The following is a 26448-nucleotide window of genomic DNA, read 5'->3' on the forward strand; positions in this document are numbered from 1 at the left end:
CTTTTTGACAACAGTCATAAGGTGGCTGGAATAACATTTCATTCACCTTAAAGCCAAAAGGTGAGAAGTATTGTAAATTGTGGTGTTTGAAAATGGATCGATCCAGTGCTTTTGACAATACTACTTTAATTTTTGCTCTTTCATAAATGTATGTTAACCATTTATTTATTGCTACCTGATAGAATTTCTTATTCTATGTACATGTATGCACATCTAGTTCACGTTGTATTTTCTAATGAAGGGGGAGGGGAGAGAAGCGCTGCAGAACTGGCTCTGGTGTCACCAATTAGGAGGGATGTCAGAGTTTAGTTGCAGTTGCAACCTAAAATTCTAGGCTCTGAAGCTGAGCAGTGGAGCTGAGCAGTGAATGCACATGAGACTGAATCCTACATATATATTAAAAAAAGGGGGGGGGGGGAGGGGGGGAGTAGTGCAATCAAAAGCAGTTAAAAGGCTTGTGAATGTTTCTGTGTGGCGGGGTGTGTGTGGGGGGATTTGTGCAGGAATTTGGGGGAGGGGGGAGCATTGCTCTCCACTCCTGCTGCTGGCATTGCTCAGAAGTAATATAAAAGGAAGGAAGATAAAATAACTGTATTGTGTCCAAACTGATCAAGTTATAACAAGGGAACTGTAATTCACCTAGTCTGTCAGCTAGGATATCATCTCTTGATTTCAGGTTTTCAATCCTGTGTGTTATTGGCTCTGCTGACAGCGATGAGAGACAAATCTTTGCTGTTGGCAGGAACAGAGGAGTTCACGCAGGCATAGTGTGTGACAGAATTCCCCACATAAAAATTATCCTTGCTAATATAATATAATCATCCTTTAATTAAGTGGTCCTGCGGTTCCCAAAGGATGTATTAAGTGAAGAGTATGCTTTCATCTCACTGAATTATCTGTGTATTTAGCGTGCCAGTCACACCAGTGCCTAGGTGTCACCATTATCCGTTGCTGCTCTTCTCCTTTTCAGGCGTGGTTTTAATTTCCTTTCTACCTTTGCAGCTTAAGTCAGGTGAGAAAGAGGAAAATATGCTATGTGAGCCCACTTGTATTTTTATTTGTTGCAGAATGTCCGTGATCTAAAAGCTAGTAATCAATTTAGTTGACCTAAACGTAGAGCCAAATTGAAAAATGTATCCTCTGAGCAATATTGCAAAAGTACTGGCTGTGTGCGTTGATGTCTTTTTATTTTGGTGGTTCATTGGAAAAGCATCTTTAGTACTTGTTTCTGCACATGTTCTCACCCTGCTTGCTGCTAGTAAAGAGGACTTACACTACACTTTTCATGTCTTTCTGACTTGCAAACTGTAAAGGGCCTTGTTCACCGGAGTTTGAAACTCTGGCAAACGTTTTGCTGCAGATCTATTAAGGATGCTACAGCATTCCCAAGTGTGGTTGAGGCTGCCTGAAACTGCTGAGCTGGCATTTCACTTCAGACGGTGTTCACAATAAGGGCATACACACAAATCCTCCCCCACCGGTCCAGCCCCAAAGCTCACAATTAAATGGCCTTTGAAAATGGCAAAGAGGCTTATGAAGAATAGCCTCGATGGAATCTAACCTTTCCTGGAGCTGCCCTGGTGTGCGGAATTGTTGATAATTTTCTGAGCTGACAACGTTCAGTTGAGAGGCAAATGCCTTTTAGCTGGAGCAAAATAGCTGCAGCCTTCCTGTGTTCTGCATGTAAAGTACCAGCAGAATCTGCCCTGGCTTGGTACAGGCACTCAACCTCTGCAGAAATCACAGCGACCAAGGTTCAGTCCCCTTTAAAACCCTTGCTTGTTCTTGCAGGAGTGTGGAGGTGTACTGGTGGCTTGCTGGTCCGCTGCTGGGTCTGGTACAGGGTGCAAGGCTGAGTGATTGCTGCTGAATTGCTGAGGGTGGCCGTAGCAGGCGGCTGCAGGGCACTCTGCCCCACAGGTAGTCACTGCTGGCAAGGTGGCAGGGGCAAGAGTTAGGGTCTCTACTGACTTGACTTTGATAGCCTAAAGAAGGGGATCTTTAAGTTGCAAGTAAGTTTATTTATAAAGGAAAGGGGGTGAAAAAGGGGTAATGCACCTACCCTGCAAGTTCATTCTTTGTCACTTGCAGATGAAGCAAATAAAATCATTCCTTACAATCTCCAAGAGAATTAATATCGTACTATGAAAGAAAAGCACGCTGAGTAGTGGTTTGGGGTTTTCAGGTATTTTTAATACCAGTAACAGTTGGAGTCCAATGTTTCTTTGGCAATGGAAATTTTATTTACAAGATCTTAGGAAACACAATTATGTATTTTCAGAAAGATTAGTAAATGCTGTAATCTTAAACCATACACAATAAATTCACTGATACATGATTAGGCCTTACCATAAATGAAAATAAAAAAATCGGTAAACTACTCATCCGTATGATGTTGATTAGCAATTAACTGTAGTAGTTCCCCGCATCTTAAGATGATCCTTTTGTTCTTCTATCCAGCACAGGCAGAGCATTCCATAATCCTGTACAGATACACTTTTGCCAGATACCTGATGGCTTTTAAATATTTTAATGGGGAGTAGGTGCCTTTGAAGGCTACCAAGTTAACAGCTATGGAGTCTGAAGTGGTCTAGCTTATCTGTAGAACAGTCTGGGGCTGCCAAACTTAATTTCATAGGGAAAGTCAGGCAGATTATTTTCAGAGGTTTCTTGTAACTGTGTGCGTAAGGTTTTTTTTCTCATTTTTACTACATGATTTGGCATACAAACTGTGGTGCAGTTGCTATTCAAATAGCCCCTACTTCTGGGGCTACCTGCCTGTGGGGAAGCAAGCCAGGGTGGCTAGGGTGATGCCTGGGGAACTGTTGATCTGGGACTGACTTTGGGTGCAAACGATCTGTGGTCCCGGGTCTGTGCGTTTGAACGTTTATTTGGATCTGCAGTCCGTTCCCCTGAATAGTGACTGTCTAGAGGGTTCTTATGCTCCCTTCTTCATTTCCTTTGTTGTATAAGCAGAGGCTTCAGGTAGTCACGTTTTTTTGAGACTCGATGTATAAATGAAACTATTTCTATTTTTCTTCAGAAATGCACTTTATACCTGGGTATGGTAGAAACTGCTGGTGCTGCGTTTTTTCTGCAGAACCTGCCCATCCCAAGCATGGCAGGAAATGCAGGAGCTGAGGTGCAGGTAGCTCAGATCTACCCAGTTTCTGCATTTAAAACAAATAGACCAGGCTGAGATTTCTGAATGTGATTGCAGCTGCCTGCCTTTGCAGGACTCATTTTTTTACCAGAGCAAAGAACAAGACTGCTTTTGCTCTTCTGGTGTCCTCCCTCTTTCACTGCCTTCAGCCACCACAGGAATTAGGAAGGGGAGGGGATGCTGAGGTTGATGAGACAGGGCTTGTTTAAAAGCCTGTGCTCAACTAGGGCAGCACTGTGGCAGCATTTTTTCCTTATGCTTAGTGCTTGTGATCCCTTTCCTTCTTGTTTGCAGTTACAGAGCAAAATCTGGAAATATTATATATAGCAAGCTACTGAATATATAAAGGTTACCAGGCCAGTAAAGTGTCCATGTGGATCAAATAAATAGCCTGTCTTTTAAGACCAAAATTAGATCATACTAAGAAAACATGTCACGATTTTCTTTTTTCAATGAGTAGGGGTGGTTTTGAAGTGGTTCACTGAAAATTCTACACCTTCTTATCCTATAAATGGTAAAGGTGTACTGGGGAACATCGCTGTCTCAAAAAGAGAACGCAAGGAACATTTGTTCTCTAAAATAACCTCATCCTATCAGTCTTGCAGTGCACAGCTGGGTGTACAGGTGTGTTCAACCTGCTGGCTGGGTTGTGGTTTAGTCTTGGAGCTGGAAGGCGTGTGCTCTAGGAGCTCCACGGCGCTGTGGATCAGATCCTGCTCTCCTGCATATTTTCTCCCAAATGATGCGTGCATGTTGGAACCAGGATGTCTGCTTTTTAAGTACAGAAATTGCAAATGTGATTGCTAGCAACTGTGCGCTCCATACACTTTCCTGAAATTATTTTTTATGAATACTTATGGTCATCTTTTAATGCAGCTGAATTCTGTATGAACGGGACTTTATTGGCTACAGGATAGCTAAGGAGAATTTTCTTTCAAGTGTTCTACATTAATGAAAACGTGATCATGTTAGCTATGCTGCGATTAAGAATATTGTAAAGTGTGTAACCTTAGGAGACACGAGTTGCTACTACACCTGCTAACACTTTATTTTATTGTCTTTCTTATACTGCATGTCTTTTGGCAACATGTTGTGTTGCAAAGCTGAAGACTGCTAGCCTCAATGCAGAGACTGTCCGATTTACATTCTAGTCATACCGCAGCGTTTCGTAACCCCCTTTAGCATTTCCCTGGCTTCCCAACAGCTCTGCTGCCTGACACTGCACAGGGACCTCCAGGGCAAGGGAAAAGGCCTGACAGCCCCAGGGAACAAGAGGAGCAGCAACAGTCTTTGCTAAAAGAGACCATCAATATGGGGTGTGCAGTGCACCGGCCCGAAAAGTGGTGTAAGCTAGTGGTGGGTCGGTGGGCTGTGGCATGGGGATTTTAGTGCAGGTGTTTGGACTGAAAGGAGGGATTGCATCTGCTGCATTGGGTAGCTCTTGCCACGTGGAAAGAGCACATAGGGGAAGGCAGGTCAAAAATGCCATGGGTCTTAGTATCTGGTCAGAATTTCCATAAATGCTTTAAGAATGAAGCCCTTTGAAATGTCTCTCCTCTAGTCTGGAGGAACTGGAGAAGGATCTGTATGAAAGAAATGAGTTTTTAAGAATTGATCTGTGTGCTTACGAATTCCTCAAAATATATATGGCATATCTGGATACTAGCTGTCTTTTTAATATTAGCACTACTTTTAATTTTGTTTCTTGAGCCCGTGCCTAAAGAAAGTGCTCTAAGTTAATGCCTCATGTTGAAGGAAGACATGCCTGCTGCTGAGACCCCCTGCCAGAGCAGTTCAGGCTGCATGTGGTGGCCTGGCACCATGCTTGGATGTGCAGCCTGGATCACTGACTGTGGGATGGAGAAAGAAATTTTATTTTACTAACTTTCATGTTTTGTATTGTAGCCATGAGACGCAGACAACCTGCTGGGATCATCCCAAGATGACTGAGCTTTACCAGTCTTTAGGTAAGACACATCTTAACGTGTTCGTGGTTTTTCATTTGAAGGAATCGTTAAGGCAAAAATTTCCAGAAGTAGTGAAACAAAATTAGGAGAAAGCGAGAGGCAGTGCTTTTATCAAGGTTAAAATTTTCTGCAAGGGAAATATGTAAGGCATAATAACACATTTTGAACAAGCAGTGGAAAAAATCATATTTCAATTAGCACGTTTGGAATGTGCACTGGGTTTACGAAGTAATTTGGGTGCATTGTTGCAAACTCTTGTGAAAGACTGGGGCAGAAATTAAAAAAAAAAAAATCCTGAATCTTTTCACTGTCTAATCTACTTTACAAAATGCAGATGAAAAAATCAAACCAAGCTGCTGTTAATGTTGACTTTCGGATGGTAGGAAGCCAATTGAAGCAATTTGCCAAACTGCGTTACCACTGCTTTATTTTTAAAGCACTTTCAATACTTAGAAGGCATGCCAGCTGTCATGATGTCATTTTGAATGCCCAAATTGCACGCTTATTATGACTTCAGATGTGCCTCTCTGGTGGAGGCTTTTTTTATTTTTTAGCAGCTTTGGATTTTATTAACAGAAGCACATCTGTAAGATAAAAGAAGTTAATCCATGCTCTAGTACAGACTGCCTGGCAGACCATTTAATAGCTAACTCTTTGCTTTTAATGGTTCTGTTAATAAATAATAGAGAGGGTATAATAAAAATTAAGCTACTTCTCTAAAAAGAGAATATCGGTGAATATGCTGCATTCATAAAAGAGGTTATGTCTGTACAGCACACGTACATAAACCAGCTTTAAACGAGCCAGCTTGAGCACTAGGGCAGTCAGATCTAGCATTCAGTGCAGGCTTATTTACCATGGTGAAAAATAGCTTAAATTATCTCCTGATAAACTCTAGTTTAGCTGCTGAAAACAGTCTAATTATGCAAGCATAATCTATTTCAAGCTAACTCAGGTATCTCTATGATGCTCTGCACTTAAAGGCATACCAAAAATATTTCAGAAAAGTGATGTGATAAAATGGAATGAAACAGTGTGAAGATTTTTTTCTTTATAGTACTAGCACTGTGGCAGCAATTTGTTTAAAAATTAACCAGAATACAGCTCTGTATGTCAAAAAGGGATAGAAGATGTGTAAGTTCAGGCTAACCAAATGCAAAAGCAGGCGAGTATTGACTTGCTATTTAATTATAACGCATTACCCTGTTTGTCTCCTTTGTATTTCTGCTCTTCAAGTGAGTGGTTTAAAAGGTTCAGGACAAATAGTAATTGCACATGGAACATCCTTTTAATACAGCTAGATCTTCAAACAGTTGCCTGTTAATTGAACTGCACTCTGACTCCACAGCCGCCTTTGATCAAGAGGTTGCATGATATTTCTGATACTGTTGTTGGTCAGACTGAAGTCCTGTTGCAGTTGCTTTTCTTATTTCCCTATTTCAGCTAGAGTACTTTTGAATATCAAGAACTGAAAAGGTAACTATATATAAGGGACAGAAGTGTCTGGATGGGTTCAGGTAAACAGTTCAAAAGATGTGTGAGTGCTGAAGTCAGTTTGCATTTAGTTTAACTGAGTTTCCTCATTAGCAGTATCACCCAAATGTCAAGAGTTTAAGATAGCCTTATTTCTCACTGCATAAAGAAGGAACACGTTTAGGCAGGGTTTCTTTTTTTCTTTTTCCTATAAAATCCTGCTGTTTACCTTTTCAGGAGCAAGTAATGTCCAAAAGGGGAGTCCTCTTTTCTGGCTAGTTTTGTGTCTTTGGGGGTTGAGACCAAATGCTCATTGATAGTGACACTATTGAAAGTGACACTGATTTTAGCAAAGCATGCATAATGTCTATTTTTGTTTGTAAACTTAGGTCTTCATATATGTGTACAAAACAGACAAAGTAATTCTATGTGCACTGCCACATGGGGTGAAGCTTTGATAAAAGTGATACTGAATAACCTACCAATTTATTTTATTTTATTTTTGAACTGGGTGTATTCATCATTGCCTAACTTATACAAATTGCATAGTACAAGCATAACCCGTTTAGTCTTGAACAGAACCCTTGATGTATTTTCAGTGCTTTGTTTTGCCTCAGGTCAAAACGGTAATAATGGGATGTTTGAAGTCTTTTCGGAGTGTTCAGTAATATTTTATCCAAGAAGATATTATTAAAGTCGATTTTGTATTGCATACTCATTAGACCTTACTATTTTACCCCACATGAGGATCCAAACTTTGGTTCTCATTCATATGAAGAAGCTAGTAAAGAGCTTAATATGTATGCATTTTAAAAATCTGGTAGAAAACATGATTTCTGCAATCCAGGTAAGTGTAGAAAACGAGACTAAGCACATGAAGGCTGTCAAGAATTTTCATTTCCATTTTCCAACTCCTGCACTTAGCCTGTAGGGAATAATTCTGCTATGTGATGTAGAGCTCTACACATGCTTGTGTATCTTAATTTGCTAGGGGATCCTTATGCCTAATTTAAATTCTTACAAATTAGCGAAAGCTTAAGTTTTTTAAATGAATGAGGAAGCTGCAACCTGGCACAATGTAATGTTCCTCATCTGCCTGTGTCTTTGAGATATGAGACACCTCTGTAAGAAAAAGGAGTAATGCTACTTTTATTCTTCCCATTTCCAATTTACACACCTACAAATTGCTGCCGTACATTTTGCTAAAATAGATTAATTCCAAATTTCAATCTTTCTGTCTTTAGCAGTTTGGATGTTCACAAAAATGAAGCTAAATTACTTGGGACCATTATTTGGTACTAATAAAAGAAGGTAGGAACATGCTGTGTACACTTTTGTACGTGATCAGATTGTTGGTCCAGGAAGTCCTGTGTCCTGTCTTCAATAGGGACTGCATCAGAGAAAGCAGAAAGAACCCATAGGAACAAGTGATAAAATAAACTGCCCGTGAAAGCACTAGTCTCAAATTCTCTTTGAGCTCATTTGCTGAAACATGGCTGTTTATAAAGATACTAGTAATAACTGTAAAATATTTGATTTGAAATTTTGTATAAGTATGAAAAATTTCTAATTGGTTTTTCTTATAACAGAAGCTTTTCATTTTAATTAAAATGCTTGTTCTTGACTGTTCTTTATTATTTAAACAACATAGCATTTTATTAGTTCTAATGAGGCATCTACTTCTGACAAGTTGAGCAATTTTCACTCTTCATTTAAAGTTATGGTTATTTGAAGTTGCATAATAAGCTGTCAATATTAAATGACTTCATTGTTGTTTAATGGTTAAGTAAAAGTGGTAACATGTAGTTGCAACAGTGACCTTAGCTTATTATTTATAGTAGATGTTGGTATAGGTTATTTAAGAAGAAATCATATAAATTAAGAACATAGAGAAAAAAAAATGCTGAAATAGGAAAGATAGTAAAAATTGGTGATGCATGACTCTGAAAGGTTCAGAGGCTGAAAAACATCCCCCAGTTTGTATTTGCACCATTATGAATCACTCCCATTTTCTTCTAACTTCCCTCTAAAAGTCATCAAAGTACCAAGAACCACTCCAGCTGCTTTTTTCCAGAAAGTTCCCCCTGCAGCAGATCTGATTTTTATACTGTTCTTTTACAGCCCACTAACAAATTTTCTCATCCTTCATGATGGCTGCAGGGTATCACCAAAATCAGAATTTGTGTTATTCCATTGTCCTGGAGAGTTCAAGGACCTTTGGGTAAGGGGAGAGATGGGAAAAGCAGGAATCAAAGTGGTCTGGGATTGTTTAATTTTTTTCAGATTATCTTCTGAGAGTCAGTGTTTAATGGCAGGCAGTTTAGCTCAGAACAATAGTGTTTTGCCTTTAAGCTGAAAACTGCTCTAACTTTTGCAGTGGTGGCCCAGGAGAACTTGGCTTGTTGTGCTATACGGTTAGCGTCCCCCTCTTCCAGCTTTCCCATGTAGTGTCAGTACCATCTCCTCAAGGTGCATTAGTGTCATGGTGAACAGTAATTGCAGTAGCAGGGTGCGATCAGAAATGTTGCTCTGTGTGTCTGTTTATCTCTTCTAATTCACCAAGGCATGGCAAGAGAAAAACACCCTCGCCCATGCAGACTGCCGTGCACTGGTGACAGCTTTTCTTTTAATTTGGAGGGATGGGGGGCAGTTCTCTGTGGAGTACATGAAAGAAATGTTGGAGTTGCTTAACACAAGGTAGGAGGTACCTCTGAGCCTCCGCTGGGCTTTCGGCAGCAGCTGCTGTGTTGATCTTGTGGCTGGCTGCTCTCATGCAGCTATATGAGCTTCCAGCTCTGAATGACCAAGGAGGATAAACTTCATCGGGTTTGATTTGTGTATTTTTATTTGTCCTTCTGAAATGCTGTCTGAAAAGGCTAAACTGCACCTCTTGCTATAATAATTTCTATTACAAACTACTAAACCATGTATTTAATATGAGGGTTTATTCATATTCAGCTGTTTTCCATGTTTGTACTAGGCAGACGTGCTTATTGCACACATCAGTCATTTGATTTCTGCTGAAATCCGGTGAGACAATATGTATGGGCTTTCTTTAAAGGCTGCTTTACTCATTGGTGTCCTTTTCAAGCTAGCTACAATCTGATTATTAAAACTCATTTTAGAAAATAGGATTGGTTGGGTTCTGTCTACCTTGAATAGTAGTCATCTTTCTGATAGTGTGTGATTGCATTCTGTGTAGGCATACACCTAACAGACAATAAATGTAACTACTGCAGAGAAGTAGAAGGTAGGTGGCAAAAGTTAACCTTGCATCCCTTGAAAATGAAACCATAGGCATATTAGCGGTGAAGGAGGGTATTAGAGGGAGAGCAAAGTAGTATTGTTAGGAAATAGGTAACCAGTATGGCAACATTTTGCTCAAGAGTATTGCACTCTAGATTTATAAATGGACACCTTTCATTGATATTTTTGAAGTTGTTTGTTTGCTATTTATGTATTCTAGGATTTTCCATTGTGACTGCTTCTCATCTAGCATACATGAAGGGTTTCTGACTATAAACTCTGCTACAGCCCAACCCTACAATAGGGTGTAACCCAGGTGTATATCATATCCTTTCTTACACTTTTGGGTTTGCAGGCTGAAGAAAGGTCATTACATGCTAAAACTGAATTCCCAAAGGTCATGTCAATGGGTCCGGTTATTGTGATGCTGGTATGTGAACTGATGTTCAGCTACTTGGTCTAGATGCAATCAGTAGCATTTTGGTGCCCTGGGTACCTCCCACTTTCTAATTTGCAGGCGCTATCAGCTTTTTTACTAAGTGGGGCAGGTGTAGTACAGCGTGGTGTTTGGTTTCATGGAGAGTCGTTAAGCTGTATGTATAACAACACTGTTTACCATTACTTAAAGCAATGTAGATGATCGCATTAATTATTGTTATAATAAAAGAGTCAATGGCTGAGACTCAACTGATATTAAGCAGGGTTACTTGATTAATTTCTTGCCTTTGTGCATTTGTCTCATTTGCATTTTTAAATTACAGTTCCTGAAGAGGTGATACATGTCACTGTAGGGCATCATTAAAAGATCTATGAACATGTTTTGGGCAGCAGGAAGAAACCCAGCATTCTTATCAGCTGATCAGGGAATCACAGCTGTATTGATGGGAGATGAAGCTTCTTGAAAAGTCAGAGTCATTAATTTCTGATGAAACATGAAAGCTTAGTGGCTGGTAGTGGAATTTTGGTCTGTTCAGGACTGTACAGTAAACAGGTTTTAATCTCTGTTAGGTAGGCATTGTCAGAGACAACAGTGACATGTAATTTCCAAAGTAGTTTATCCGCTGCAGGCAGTGTAGTTACGAACAGCTATATGAGCGTGTCCCAGGCTATGGTTGGGTAAGACTTTCAGGTTTTGAGGTATATCACTACAGGTTCACATTTTTTTTCCTTGCAAATAAGTGAGGGTAATAGACACCTCAAAACTCTGTAAATCGTATCAAATGAAGATGAGGATTTGGCCTGATACCTAATTTCTTTCATTTAGTTGTTAACTTGCCAGATTTTACTCTTGAGATGGTTACCACCTGAACCATGAAAGCTACCCTTTTCAGTTTGATGGTGTCTAGACAATGAGAAAATTTCTGTCCATAAAATCAAATGTTTGTGTTTTGTTCTCATTAATTCAAAAGCAATTGCAATAATATTCACAATAATATAAACAAGTAACCCCTCCTTAAAGTAAAAAACAAGGTTTCCAGGTAGGCAGGTCTTCCTGAGATACATTCAGATAACACTGTGTATGAGAGAGACAAATCATATGAACGACCTTTGACAGGAGGTAGTCTGGCCCATCCCAGAGCTTTTCAACACTCGGTGAGATTAGCCTGATACAGAGGACAGTACATTATCCAATGAAGCATCCCAGTCATTCAGCACTCTCAGCAACCAGAGCAACTGTAGCGCGGTTATCCTGTTTAAGAACCACCATGGAAAGCAGTTCAAACACCTCACTTAAACTCTGCTTTATAGATGTGACTACTAAAGAGCAAAAACAAATACCCCTCTAGACATTAAACTGCTAGACATTAAGTGTCCTGTTAAATATGTTGTTCTTTAGGGTTTTTATTGCTTTTAGTTGTTTACCAACTTATTTTGTTCAACAAGACTCAAGAATATGAGGATCTGGTTTTCCTCATAAAATAATATTCATACCCCAGTGTATCTGGAATTTTGCATGGAATGATTTAAAAAAAAATAATCTACATCTTAATTGTTGATACTGTGTCAAGTTGTCCGTGGGACATTCCAGTAGCTGATTTGAATTTTTGGTACAAATCACGGACCACTTCTCAAATTGATCATGTTTTGTTTTCTTGGGTTTTTGTTTTGTTTTGTTTTCCCGATTATCCACTGGCAAAAGGTTCTGCTATGTGTAATTACAGCTGCTTCTACAGTACTGTAGGAATACAGCATTGGAAAAGGTGTTGATGAGGCTGTCTTAGTTTTTTTGAGGAAGAGCATAACCCTTATGTTTTGAGATTTCTTTCAACATGCAGAATAATGCAGAAAAGGTTAGGCTTTAATTATCTGATCATCTTTCCATATTATTTCTGTTTTGAGTTACTCCTATCAGCAGTCTGACACTTTTTGTTAAAGCTGCATGTGTGAGAAAAGCACTAGTCCTTGTTCAATGTTACCCATGTTAATATAAATGAAAATAAGAATACGAGCGTGAACATACTCATATGTTGTAGACACATGATGGACATGGAAGAAATCACTTTTCTAGGTAACCTTCTCCCTACTGCATTCATTGCCACGAAGCAAAGGGAGTTGCTTGTCATGTCTATAATGAAAAGAAGAAAGCAGCAAAAGATTTCCTAATTTGTGAGTGTTACTGATGCTTTAGCACTTTGAACTCCTTTCACCACAACAGTGGGAGGGCTGCAGCAGAAGCATAGGAAGATCACTGAGAGACCTTACTGCTGTGTTGGTGGGAACCCTTCATAGCTATGAAGGTATCAGCTGTATCACCTCCCCAGTCTTACGGGTCTTCTGTAATGCGATCTTAAATCTTCTCCCCTAGAAAGGTTTATATTCCTTTGAACAGAGAAGTCAGTCATGGCAGAGTGATGGGAGAACTGTGATTTCTCTTTGCTCTGGGATGTAAGTATGAGTGTCACCAAACACTCCCATGTGATCATTTCCTAGGCTGTTCCTTTCCAGGGGCCAGATGACCTCTTCCACTACATAGTTTCAGACCATAAACAGATGATGCTCTTGAGCTTTTACATTTTTTGTTCAAAGCTTGAAAGTGACCTTCTGAGCAATGAGGACAGGGAATGGCATTAAACAACCTGCAAAAGTTTCACATACTTCAAAGACTTTTTGGCCCTCTGACCACCTAATTTGAATGATTAGATGGTGCACACTTTCTAGGCGTGGGAGAAAAGGGCTGGAAGTAAGCTTGCATGATATACCGAGTTCTCCAGCCTGCTCAGAGGTGGTAAAAGCTTTGGAGTCAAGGCTTAGTGGTTCCTGACTTTTAGTGGGCTGTTCGGGAGTGGAGAAAACATCAGATTTTATCCCTCAGGACCCAGGAAGTGGGAGACAAAAAAACCCACAAAAACAAACCACAGGGAAGGAACTACTGGTGTTTTCCACAGGCCTTTGGAAGGTTGCTGCTGCTAGAGCCTCCTGCCTCCCCCCTCCACACGTTCCCAGCAGTATCAGCTGGCTTCTGGCCAGGCAGTGCCTTATGCTGCCTCACTCAGAGTCTCTCCCTTGCTATTACTGGTGACGTTACCTCCAGTGCTTCTGAGACTGGTGACCAGGTCTCTTTCCCTGACAGTCTTGTATTCTATGGTTCATTCAAGTAGGGTCATATACCAGCAAGGGAAATATTTTGACCCCAACTAGGAGAGGCCCGGGCTCCCCTCATTGCTGCACAGAGCGACACATTTGTTCCAGCAGTAGCTCTGGGGGAGGAAAAGACACCACCAGCAGTTTCATAGGAGTAGGGAGTGGAAAACCTAAATCATTAAAATCCAGTGACCTTAAATGACTGTCACCACCTGGTAAGAGAGGTATCCATCAGAAGCGTGGAGGTGGTGGCATAACGGAGACTAGAGGTGAGCGTTTGACGCTGGCAGAGCAACTGGGCTTGGACTGATACTGATAACAGCAGTGAAGGTGGGAGCAGAAGCATGCGATGGCTACGCTTGGCCTCAGCATGTAGAGCCAAAAGATGACATTGCTGCTGCTTTCTGAAAACCTGAGATGAGGGCTCAGAAACTAGCTCCTGACATTGGTTGTTGATCATTTACAGCAGATGCTTCTTGGCATCAGTGTCATTAAGGTTGGTAATAAATTCAGTGTGTATTACATATGCAGGAAAATAATGTAAACCATAACACTTTCAGGATTAACTGTCTTCATGGATTGTACTTTCTGCCCTGATCAAGGCCTGAAATATGCGTATATATTTACTACTATTTCCGAAAATGTAAATAATAATTAGGGAAGCTTTTTTCAGAATACTCAGGGAAAATTTAGGTAAGGCTTCTTTATTATATCAAATGCTAGCCGTAGTCCAGTATATGTTCTTTTCCAGAATACAAGTGCAGATTTACAAGAGTACAAAATGTAGCTGAAGTCACCATGTGTTTGCAAGAGACTGCTTTGTTAATTTTCCTTCAAGACAAATTAAGTTGCTTTATTTAAATTGCTCACAGTATTCCACACCACATTAAGGTTTCTGGACCTGTCAGGACGACTTGAGGGAGAGGGAGCTGGCAGGAGCAATACACAGGAGAACTGCCGATTGAAAAGGTGCATGGAACTGTGCAAAGAAAAAAAAAAAAATTACATACAAAGCTGAATCTTTCCCTTCTGCTGTAAGACTTGTTTTAGAAATGTTCCACAGCTTTTATTAAGGTATACGAAATTACTGAATTATCAAGCCTCAAATTACTCATAATTAAAATTAATGTAATTGAGAGTATATTCCCTCTGCTACCTGTACCTGTACAGCATTGTAAATGATGTTGGGATAGTTATACCCAAGCTACCACATTGCAGACAGCTTTATAGCACGTTCAGCGCATATGCCAGCAAGGAACTGTTTTGTGTTTGCCCTGTTTATCATTATATTGTCTCTAAGAGCCTACCATGCTTCAAGGCAGCTTATTGGGCTAAATGAACCTTTATTCTGAGCCAGTGTATATGTTTTTTGATGTTCTTTTTGTATTTACATAGTAGTTTACATTTTCCCAACACTTTCCCATCGTTAACTCCTTAGCCCCTCCTTAGACTGATGGATTTCATCAGTAAATGAAATGCGTTCAGCAGTATTGCCAGGTGCTGAAACTGGCTGGCACAAACAGTCCATTTCTGTGCTAGAAAACCCCTAAATTACAAAATGCTAACTGATCTATTGGGAATGGTCACTGGACCACTTAAATGCCCAGGAGTACCTGTGCCCAGGAATTAGTTGGGTAGGTGACGGGACCAAAAGCATGCCAGCAGCCGTCTGTTTTTTCAGCAGTGGGGCTGGCCATGCTGCAGCACACGAGAGTGCCCCCCGCCATTCCTCGGTTCCCAGTGCTGCCACTGGTAGTGCCACTTGGGAAACAGCATCGGTTCATGGACTTGCCCCAGCCATGATGGCTTACCTAGGTTCTCTCTGATGAAGGTACCAGCTTGAAGCTGCACACAGTTAGCTTAGGTATCTGTTGATCCGCTCGCATAAACAAAAGCCCTGTGGCGGATCTGTGAGGTCACTTCAGCATCCTGAGTTTGATTCTGAATAATGCAAGCGGTGGTGTGTCTCCGCTCTAGTTTTGGTATGACAAATGTGGTTGTAAATTACGAGTTAGCTGATGTACTGGTACTGGTGGCAGGAATTCAGCCACAGTAGTTTCAATCATACTTCCAGTGAATTTTATCTTCATTCTTGTAAATAGGGTTTGCCCAAGGCCACCCTCAGCAAAGACAGGGACAAAGTTAGCTTAAGTGTCTCTTCTGCAGTCTGGTTTCACAGAGGAGAAACATGCAAATGCAGTTTCCTGACCAGATTTGGACCTAGACAGCCCCTCTTTTCTTTTCTTTTTTTTTTTTTTTTTTCTCTCTCTCCAGTTTTGTCTAGTGTTTGCTTCTTAGGCTACAGAGTGATTGCTGTGCCTTGCTGTGAAGATCACTGCAATTCGGTGCTTAATAATGTTCAGGTAGCTGGTACCGGGCTGCTTGTGCACTTGGAGACTTCTCTGTTGTTCTGGTGTGGTGTGACTGGTTTGATGTGGGGCCTTCCTTGTCCCTGCAGTGTCCGTGCAACTATTCAGTGAGGACTTGTTCTGTCTTTATTTTGTTAAGCGCATGAGAAGGAAGGCTCAAGCAAAAATTGTACTACTTCGTGTATTTGTAGCTGGGTGCTGTTCCCACCGTGCTGCCGCAGCCCGCTGGCACCCTGCCATTTCAGAGGTGGGAACCTGGGAACTCACCTGGCTGGGTGAGCTGGCTTCTTGCCAAGAAGATTCTGTATCTCAGGGCATGGCTGGGATCTGCTTAGGTGGAAAGCACAAAAGTTTCATTAGTTTCATTGGGTTTTTTAAGTTGGGGGGGGGGGGGGGGGGGTTTGGGGTTTTTTAGCAGTAGCTGAGTTTTTTCCTGGGCAGTGCTCTTCTCCTGGGGCTGCCTGCACACAGCCTGGCTGGTGTATCAGGCAGACAAGGAGGCGTTTCAGGTTCTTATCTTTCTCACAGTGCCTGCGGTATTTTAAGACAACACTGCTGCAGTCACTGATGTTGTCCTTTCGAGTGTTCTTAAGTTCAGTGACTTTGAACGAAAGGAAGTAACACTTTAGGACTTAATGTTTTTCTTTTGGATGACTGATTGTCAAGGTTTGAGGGCTTTTGCTTGGTGAAGTAGAGTTTCTAACTTTTTTTTCTCCTCTGTGTTCTTTTAACCGATGAGTATAGTCTTTTAGTTTAACTTAATGACATCTTTGTGAGTCTGGCTGTTTCTAAGGTGTAAAGCTGATCTGCTATTTCAATGTTTCCCCCCTACAGCTGACCTGAACAACGTCAGGTTCTCAGCGTACAGGACTGCCATGAAACTCCGCAGGCTGCAGAAAGCACTCTGCTGTAAGTATGAGCATGTGCCTCACTGCCAGAAAGACCTTATGATCAATGCACACCTTTGTTTGCAACTTTCAGAAGCAGAAAAAAAAAACCCCCACGCATACCCCCAGCTCTGCCTGGTACTTGGAAACCTCTCACCTGAAGGGTCTTCTGCTGCCACAAGTTTTCATGTTTCTTATGAAACCAAAGTGCTGGGTGGTCTGCAGATCTGTCCCTTGTAAGACAGAGCAGCGGATGAAAAACAAAGCTAACATCCCCTACATGTTTCTTTATACTCTTCAGGCGGGTATTTTCACTGTGCTCATCACAGGAGGCACGTCCTGTGTCAGCCACAGCTTTACAGCTGAAGACCAAAGGAGCAGGATTGTAGTGTGTTGGGAACAGTGAGAGTTTGGGTTTGCTAATGGTTTGTTGAGTTGAATCTTGAACCCTGAGGGGTTGTTGCCTTTAAATGAGATCATCACAATAAACATTTAGCTTCATTTTTCCCCAGCTTTTGCTTATGTTCAGAAGTCTCTCATGAGCCATATGTTCGTGATGTGCACATTCTAACATTTTAATTCACTCAACTGGTGTCTGCTATTCTACCTGTCACTGGAGTTACATTTCCTCTTCAGCTTATCGTAACCTGATAGCTAAATAATTTGCTCATAGTTTTCTTGTTAGGCCAATCGGTTGCCAAAGCAAGCTGTTTATTAGGTGGTACAATTTGGAGGGTTATTAAAATATTTTAACATTCACTATTTGGTATTTAATTACGGGGTTAAATTTCTGCCACAGTTGCAAATGTCTCAGCTGTTGATTTATCGCAAGTTTGGATTTGTGCTCACATGCTTTCTGGAACTGTGTCAAACCTTGGTGTTTTTAGAGCATGTTTACTTTTAGGCTTACAAGCATGGGTGAATTCCACTAATGAACAGACTTAATTTCTGAATGTATAAGAAAACAGAAAAGAAAAAAAGGAAAAAAAAAAACAATAAGGGAAAAGTCTTTGTAGCATAATATAAGATTTCAACCTGAGTTCAGTGACAAAGAATGAATTATGATGATCAGAAATACAAACATCTTTCCATGGCACAGCATTGCTGCCACACTCATCATGGAAGGGTAATGTAAAGAAACTGGACTGATATGCTGTAAAAAGTATTTATAATCAGTGCAGCACTGAAGTAAGGAACTAAACTTTTTGGAATTACAAGATTTTCTAGCTGGCAGTGCACAAGTCTAACTTGTATCCGGTTTTTATGGTGAAAGTGCAAAACTTTGCATCCTGTTTTATCTGTATTACCCTGATTCCTACCACTGAGTAGTTCTTCTAGACTGATCGTGAACTTTTGTATTGGGTTTGCATGGCAAGGTTCTGGTAGCAGGGGGACTACATGAGTGACTACTGTGAGAAGCATCCGGAAGCTTCCCCCGTGTTCAATGGAGCCAGTGCCAGCCAGCTCCAAGACAGATCTTCCGCTGGCCAAGGCTAAGCCCATTAGTGACAGTAGTAGCACCTCTCTGGTAATGTATTTAAGAAGGGGAGGAAAGCTGCACAGTCGGGAGAGAGGAGTGAGAATATGTGAGAGCAACAGCTCTGCAGACACCCAGGTCAGTGCAGAGGGAGGGGCAGGAGGTGCTCCAGGTGCCAGAGCAGAGGTTCCCCTGCAGCCCATGGTGAAGACCATGGTGAGGCAGGCTGTCCCCCTGCAGCCCCTGGAGGTTAATGGTGGAGCAGATACCCACCTGCAGCCCGTGGAGGATCCCATGCTGGAGCAGGTGGATGCCCAAAGGAGGCTGTGACACCGTGGGAAGCCCATGCTGGGACAGGCCCCTGGCAGGACTTGTGGACCCATGGAGAGGAGCCCACACTGGAGCAGATTTACTGGCAGGACTTGTGACCCTGCAGGGGACCTATGCTGGAGCAGGTCACAGAGAACTGCAGCCCATGGGAAGGACTCATGTTGGGGAAGTTCATGAAGGACTGTCTCCCATGGAAGGTGACCCCACACTGGAGCAGGGGAAGAGTATGAGGAGTCCTCCCCCTGAGGAGGAAGGAGCAGGAGAGACAGCGTGTGATGAACTGACCGCAGCCCTCATTCCCTGTCCCCCTGCACCACTCGGGGGAAGGAGGTAGAGAAAATAAGGAATAAAGTTAAACCCAGAAAGAAGAGGTAGGGGGAGGGAATGATGTTTTTAAGATTTGGCTTTATTTCTCATTATCCTACTCTGATTTGATTGGTAGTACATTAAACTGATTTCCCCAAGTTAAGTGTTTTGCCCGGGACAGTGGTTGGTGAATGATCTCTCCCTGTGCTTATCTTGACCCACAAGCCTTTTCTTACATTTTTTTTTTTCTCCTCTGTCCAGGTGAGGAGGGGAGGGTGACAGATTGGCTTTGGTGGTCACCTGGCATCCAGCCAGGAGCAGCCCACCACAACTTTACAGTGTGGAATTGTAATTATGCACTGAAGTCAGTTCATCTCTCAAGGTTACACTTAGGTAGATTTTCTCAGAATATATGTTTTCAGAGACATGCAGTGGCGCTTACACTGATTAGTTTAGCACGTTCTTCATACTTGTATCTAAGGAGAAGTATTTAAGGAATTTGGTTAACAGTCTTTGTTCTTACAAATATTTTTGCTTGGAGACACCATCGTTGTATTTGTGTATTCTGTGATTTCAGAGTCACTTGTGAACTCAGTTTAATTTATTTTTCTTAAAAAACCCAACTAATTACAAAATTCTTTGCTGCAGTTTGGCACTAGTAGAAATAGAACACAGTGCTGTGTTTCAGGGCTCCTACGCATAGCAAAAAAAATCCCTAAATTCCACTTGCAGTAGGTGCTGCTTTCAGCTCTTACTTCTTTGTTTCATTTTTACATTTGCAGGAGTTTATATATATGCATATTTTTTTCTGCAAACTTCATGAAAAGCAGAGCAGTTTTGTCTGCTGAGGAGCGCTGGAAAGATGTGTGCACAATAGAAGTGCAGTGAAGGTACAGCCTGTTCTCTGTGGCAAGAATAGAAACACTTTTGAAAATGAACTATACTTTGACTTTAGTTCTTTCCAGTTTGTAAATCAGCCCAATGAACATTAAGGCATAGGATATTATACCTAAAGAAGAATATGGAAAATGGTAGTCCTTAATAAATAAATGCTTGTGTATTGTCTTAGCTTAGAGCTGAAAGTGTGGCTGTATTATCCTAGCCTTCCAAATTATTGTGGACCTGCCAGGTGCAACTATTGCACCGGGGTTTTTTAAATGTCTGGTTTCCTTTGATAATCACATCAAAGCATGCTGACTTTCTTATTTTGCTACTGTTAAAAGATCTGATCTTCAAGTGCAAACCACATCTGAACATTGTGATGCCAATAAAATGAGATGTATTCACAAACTTTTCTTGGAGATGCAGCAAAAGGAAATATTAAGAGCTTCTGTTAAGGTGCTTTTTTACTTTAAAAAAAATGTATTTAATCTACCGTGTATAAAATTAATGTGTCAGCCAACAGCAGCAGGTTACAGAGGAGATGATCTTGCATTCTGGGAACACCTTTTTTACATACTTTATCACCAGCCATATGTTGAGTTTTCCCTAAGTTCAGTATGTGACAGCATACTTTCTCCTGCCTGTTATTTGTCACTTTTGTCCTCCGGTTGGTTAGTTATTCCAGGTGGTCTTTCATACTTTTCCTGCAGTCTGGCTATAGGTTGGTGTCTAGGTACAAACATCTTAACATTTTTTCTCTTGCCTTAGAGGCCAAAGAAATACTTGTATAGATGACTTAGGTTTTAAAATAAGGTAGAAGCTACTGCTTACACAAGTTTTGGAATTTAAAATAGAAAATAACACAGTGGCAGAGAACACACAAAAGGTGCAAAGCATAAAGTTTATTTCAATTAAAGCTTTGCAAATCACTGAATGACAGCAAATATACATGTGACTCTTCAATACGTGTGTGACTGTTGAGGCTTATCTTGTGAGTCTGTCATTCACGGGACCTCCATATTTGCTTTCAGGAAACAAATATGCAATTCCTGGTTCTGGAGAGCCCCCCCCCCCCCCGTCTTTAATCTTGCTAGGAAAGATGCAGGAGGAGCTTATTGTGGTAAAAGCCAGAGCCACTCTTATTCCCATGAAAAGAAGTTTCCTAAAGAAGAACATGGTGGCAGGCACTTTTTGCTTGTTATAAGATGAACATGTTTTACTAACTTCAAGATAGGGCAGGAGGCTGATGAAGAGTGGAGTGAAAAGTTTTTCAGAAGTTGCTGCTTATTAGTGGGAAAAGCTTTCGCAAAGTGGTGTGACCCATGTTTAGCAGCAGCTGCATATATAATTAAGCTGCCACTCGGGTGCCTGAGGGGTTCATTTATTTACTGTTGATTCATAGTCTCAAAGGAGCTGAGAGTTCAGCCTAAAGCTCAGAGTTAAAGGTGTTGTGAAGGCAGTGCTCCATTTCCAATTTGGCTAATAAATTATTAGAAGGAAAGCATCTTTCAGAGACTCCTAGGAATGGGTCTGATAAATGTGCTTTTGCAGGATATAACACTGACCTTAGAATAGCTATATTTTATATGCTAGTAGGTTAAACATAATATTCCGAACTATTTTCTTTGAATATCTATATGCTAATGTGAAAAAAGTAAAACTCCAATAAAACCTTGCAGAAAACCACAGAATCAAAGTTAAATTTCTTGTTACAATAATGAGGATAGCATTCCAAGCTTTTCTTATTCACTCTACCACAGATTATGTCAGGCCCACAGGATGAAATTTTCAGAAGTGCTGAAGGGATTTAGTAGCAGAAGTCCCTATTGATTTCCTATGAAATTTACACTCCTGAAATTTCTTTGGCAATTTTGAAATCCCAGCATACTGTCCATGCTGCATTACCAAGCAGCCCTGTGTTGCAGCTAAAGTATTTTTCATCTCCACTAGGACATCAAAGGGCCAATTTCATCCTTGGTAAAATAGGATACTCAGGTGTCAATTTGGCAAATACACCCTTAAGCTGGATCACATTCTTTAAAAATTCCTATACGGATATGGAGTTCTGCATGTAGCCTCTGCACGTGGGTTTTTTTTATTATTATTATTATTTTATTTTTATTTTTTTTACATTACCAAGAGGTGTTGCTTACCAGGACCCAAGAAAGCACATTTTCATTCCCATGAGAGAAAAACTGGTCTTGCAGTTGGGTGAGTTCATTTCCCAGTTTTGTGAAGACTTTTCTGAATGATTTTGGGCAGTTCATTTTGGGCCAGATGCTACTGCCTTGAGTCATGTTGAATCATGCTGCACTTTGTGATTGCTCATGGTGTGAGCAGGACTAACGGCATCAGGGCTTTAACATTGCTGTTGCTCACACCCTGGAAATTCACTGCAAGGATTTACAAACTATTTTCATGTGGTAGCGGGAAGATCTGTGTCAGTAGTCTAAATTTTCTGATTTCTTTTGTTCTTATTAGTGTTTTACTTTGTAAACCAACATCCCAGAACTCTCTGATTCGGTGACCCCCAACGTGTGATGCTGCTGGTAATGTTAGTGTGCAGAATTTAAGCAATGAGGAAGGGGAATTCTGTTTTGCCTTGGACATCTGAATTTCAAAATGCAACTGACAGTTTGGAAGAAAAATTGTGGTTTTAAATGTCTGTGACAAAAAAACTCAGTTGTATGTTGACTGCGAAGTTTAAATGTGTCTTACTGCATAAAGTCATAGAGATAATTATAAATGTAAATGCTCTGTGGAATTAAAAATGGATAAATTTCATTAATAAATATTGAAATAGGCCATTTATTGTTTCTGGAACCTTCTTTTCCCTGTTCTTCCCAGAGGAAAAGTAACGAGAGATGTTAATCCCGGTTCAGTTGTGATTTGTTTGTATATTCCTTGTGGAGTTTTCTTTGGCTGAGATTGCTCGATTTCTGTAAGAAATGGATGGCACATCTCAGGAAAGCAGATGATGTGTGCTATGTTTAGAGCACGTTTCGTGAATGCAGTAGTCAAAAATTAGCCTGTCTATCTGTAGGAACATAAAACATGAAATTTGTAATTTTTACTTACATAGTAATTTATGTGTGATATTTTCATAGGATTCAATAGCATAATAGGTACTTTACAGCTAAAAATGAAATAGATTTCACTTTTTATAAACACTACTCTGTAAGACCACAGCTGAATAAACAGTGCACCTGTAGGAGTCTAGAAACCAGTCTTACACCTGGCTTTCAGAGAACATAAAACAACGTCTGGACAGAGGTGTAAGCCAAGTAAATTATTCTGTTTACTTTTCGGGTATGGGTAATACAACCGCTGTTTCTCTTACATCTTATTGTTGCTTTTTTAATAATAATTATTATTATTGTAACAGTGGATCTCCTGAGTCTGTCTGCTGCATGTGATGCCTTGGACCAGCACAACCTCAAACAAAATGACCAGCCGATGGATATTCTGCAGATCATTAACTGCTTGACCACCATTTATGATCGACTGGAACAAGAGCACAATAACCTGGTCAACGTTCCTCTCTGCGTAGACATGTGCCTCAACTGGCTGCTGAATGTCTACGACACGTATGTATGGGTGCTCTGAACATGGGGTGCTCAGAAGCTTTCTGAATAGCACGGGGGGAGGGGGAAGGTGTAAGGAGCCATCTGCCTCATTATAACATGAACGGCTTGAAGCTGCGTAAATAGTTGAAGTGAAAGTTTAATAAACCTAATGGTTTAATGGCTGCATTTAGCTGAATCAGTACAGCCTCGGTTAGGCTTACAATCCTAGATTTACTGAGCTAAATAATGAGAGAGCTGGGAAACAGAACTTTTTCAGCAGAGTTCTGTGTTTGGAGCAGTTCTGGGACTGCATGTTCTCAGCAGGTCATGGCTTTGTATGGCTTTTTAGTTTATATAGATAAAGAAATTCAAGAGAATTATCAAGAAGCAACAGTTTGAACACCGTCATACAGACTTGCATGCATTTGTACTTCTGGATGTTAAACCTTTTCAGAGCTGTTCATTTTGTATAGCTTTCAATCTATAATTGCTGTTCAAAGATGGAAGACGCTCATGCCTAATCTAATCTGCTTGCAGCCCTTAGTAGTCAGGAGATGCAGAGATGAGAAATATTTAATCTAAAATTTAAAGTGTGCCTAAAAGTATAAATACAACAGAGTAAATTCACCTTAAGAAAATTTACAGATGTTTTTGTTCAGTGAGTTAATGATGCTGCTCATAACACATAGACAAATTCCAACACACGTTTGTAAGCTAACTTTAGAATAAGCCATTATTTTTGTATTTGGTCAATGTAGTGAAAAAAATTTCAGTAGAAGTACTTATTGGTGTTTTTAAAGTTCTTATCAGCTACCTTCAGCCAGACACACTCAGTACTGTGGCAGAACCATTTATGTGTGGAAAAGGAAGGACATGGGACAATTACTGTATTTCCATTGACATTTTGAACTGTATTGAAGTGCCATAACATTGTTCTTCCATCCACCCTTTGTCACAGCACTGAAGCTTCGATGATCACCTGCAAAAAAAAGTGCACATTTGTACAGAGTCTCTTGTGATAAGCCAGTTGCTACGGTCCTCTTTAGCAGCTGCAGTATCCTGTGAAGTGAATTGCCCACTACATTATATTTTGCGTAGGATACTGGTAGTACGGAATGGGGCCATATTAATTTAAGAGCCAGGTTTCCTGTCTTTAATCTCCTTTGGCTTTCACAGAAATCTGATCCACTTCTGATTTATCATCAGCTCTACATAACATATAAATGAAGACATACAGTTAGGAAAAAACAAACAAACAAACAAAAAATAGGTGCTCAGGATGTGAATCCAGATCAGCCACATTAGAGGCAGAGAGGGAACTAAAGTTCGTTACACAGGCTGCCCCTGAGTTGGACCATCCAGTTTAGATTTGCCAGGTCCAATCTAGTTTTCTTTATGTTGCACTGTGCTGGAAGTAACAGCATTAGAAATCACAATTGGCTGCCTCCAGGCAATTCCCTAGGTATGTTAGGGAGCTGCATATTGCAGGACACAGTGAAACAGAGAGGTGGTTTATGTGTGAGGAAAGCTTGTAGCTTTTTTCCAAAATTCAGGTTTGAATTACACTAGTGAGGGTAGTGACCTTGGTGTTACATGTGTTTAGTTTTCATTGTAAACTTAATAGGCAGAGATCAACCGAAGTGCATAGCGGTAGTGGAGACATTTAATTAAATGTACTGAATCTTTACTTTACTTATAATTGAAAACTGTCATTTGTAAAGATATTAATCAAATTCACAGTCAATGACTGATCTAATTATGAGCACAGCTCTGCAAATCCAGTACGTTTTAGATTTGTTTTAATTGATCAGTCACTCATGCTCATTTGCAGTAGCATGCTAAATTATTAGTTTGACTTGGGAGGAGAGGAGAGTGAACTAACAACTCAGGATTCATGCAAGTTTCAATTTAATATGCCTTGCAGAGAAATCATCTTTCTACATTTTTCTCTTGTATAATTTGCATGAGCCTGGTATTCATCAGGAGGAGATTCTCAATGCACAAATGATAATTAATTTGGAAAAGATTTGAGGGAGAGGAGTAAGAGGAGTGGAGTGTGGAAAGCATAGGTAAACAACAAATGCTTATCTGTGATGAAAAATACAAGATTCTTTACTAAAGGGTTGCAAATTATAAATTCAGCTTTGTCCACCGGTTTGTTTCTGCACCTTTCATGTGTTTGCAGGGGAGATGGGTGGGTAAATGAGCACTGTTAGCTCCTACAATGCTTTCATAGGATTAAAAAGACAACGTGCATCTTTGCCAAACAGTGCAGCCTGATGCATGACTATGGCATGCCTGTACGTGATTTATCTTATTACCAGTGGTATTCTTACTGGTGACCCTTCAAAACTATTGATAAGGCCCTGCTTCAAAAATGTTGGGTTTGGGCATTAATTTCTATGTTTTATATGTCTTCATTTGCAATAGATGTTATATATTTGAATTGCTGTCAGAAATACAAGTCTTGGGGGAAGCCAGCAACTGGAAGTGAACTGAGCTAAACCAGATGACTGAGAAATGAGAAAGTTTGTCATTGTGTCACCTGCCACACAAAGGAGGGTGTTTTTCTCACAGTCACATTAAAAAACAAAAGTAATAGCGCAGGCATGTTATAAGGCAGGAGTGAGCATGAGGGGAAGGCTGACCAGAAGCAGCACAGGGACTGATGTGGAGCATACCAGCCCCTCGGCGCTGCGCAGGACAGGTTTGAGTGCAGCAAGGAAGAGCTCAGAAACCACATTCTGTTATTAACAGCATAACTATACAGCCTGCCTGCCTTCTCATGGTTTCTAGGCAAACTTCATCATCTACTAGAACATCTTACAAGTGCCTGTGTTGGTGCACACTGCTGGCAGAGGCTGCTTTTTTGTGCTTAGCCCCCTGTTGCTTTCTCAAACAAGTCAGAGCAGGGCTGACAGGCAGTAAGCAAAGACGTTCTAAAAACAACTGCTACATTGCATTTCTAATGAAAGTGAAACTGTACTGTCTTTGGCAAAAGGGATGGTTTGCTGTTCTGTCAAGGACCTCATCTTCTCTGAGAATAGCTCAGCCGTGGTTTGTAGAGAAGCCTGATCAAATAAGCATGAGGTAAATACTCTTTACTCTTACTCATAAAAAAAGAGGTATTTCCAAATGAGGCTGTTTCTCGTTGAATTGATATGACAGCACAATCCAATTCAGCTATGCCTGTGTAGCCA

General features: G+C 40.6%; 1 protein-coding gene across 18 annotated transcripts in view; it reads left to right on the top strand.

The window, feature by feature from the left end:
- DMD (dystrophin) overlaps positions 1-26448 on the top strand; it is a 1095710-nt gene that overhangs the window by 1013711 nt on the left and 55551 nt on the right. For all 18 annotated transcript variants that reach the window (XM_037376983.1, XM_037376984.1, XM_037376980.1 and 15 more), the window contains 3 exons: positions 5069-5130; positions 16635-16709; positions 23068-23269. In XM_037376983.1, the coding sequence (XP_037232880.1) occupies positions 5069-5130; positions 16635-16709; positions 23068-23269 (339 nt within the window). The remainder of the gene's footprint in view (positions 1-5068; positions 5131-16634; positions 16710-23067; positions 23270-26448) is intronic.

The sequence above is a fragment of the Falco rusticolus genome, chromosome 2 (assembly GCF_015220075.1).
Source record: "Falco rusticolus isolate bFalRus1 chromosome 2, bFalRus1.pri, whole genome shotgun sequence".
NCBI lineage: Eukaryota > Metazoa > Chordata > Aves > Falconiformes > Falconidae > Falco > Falco rusticolus.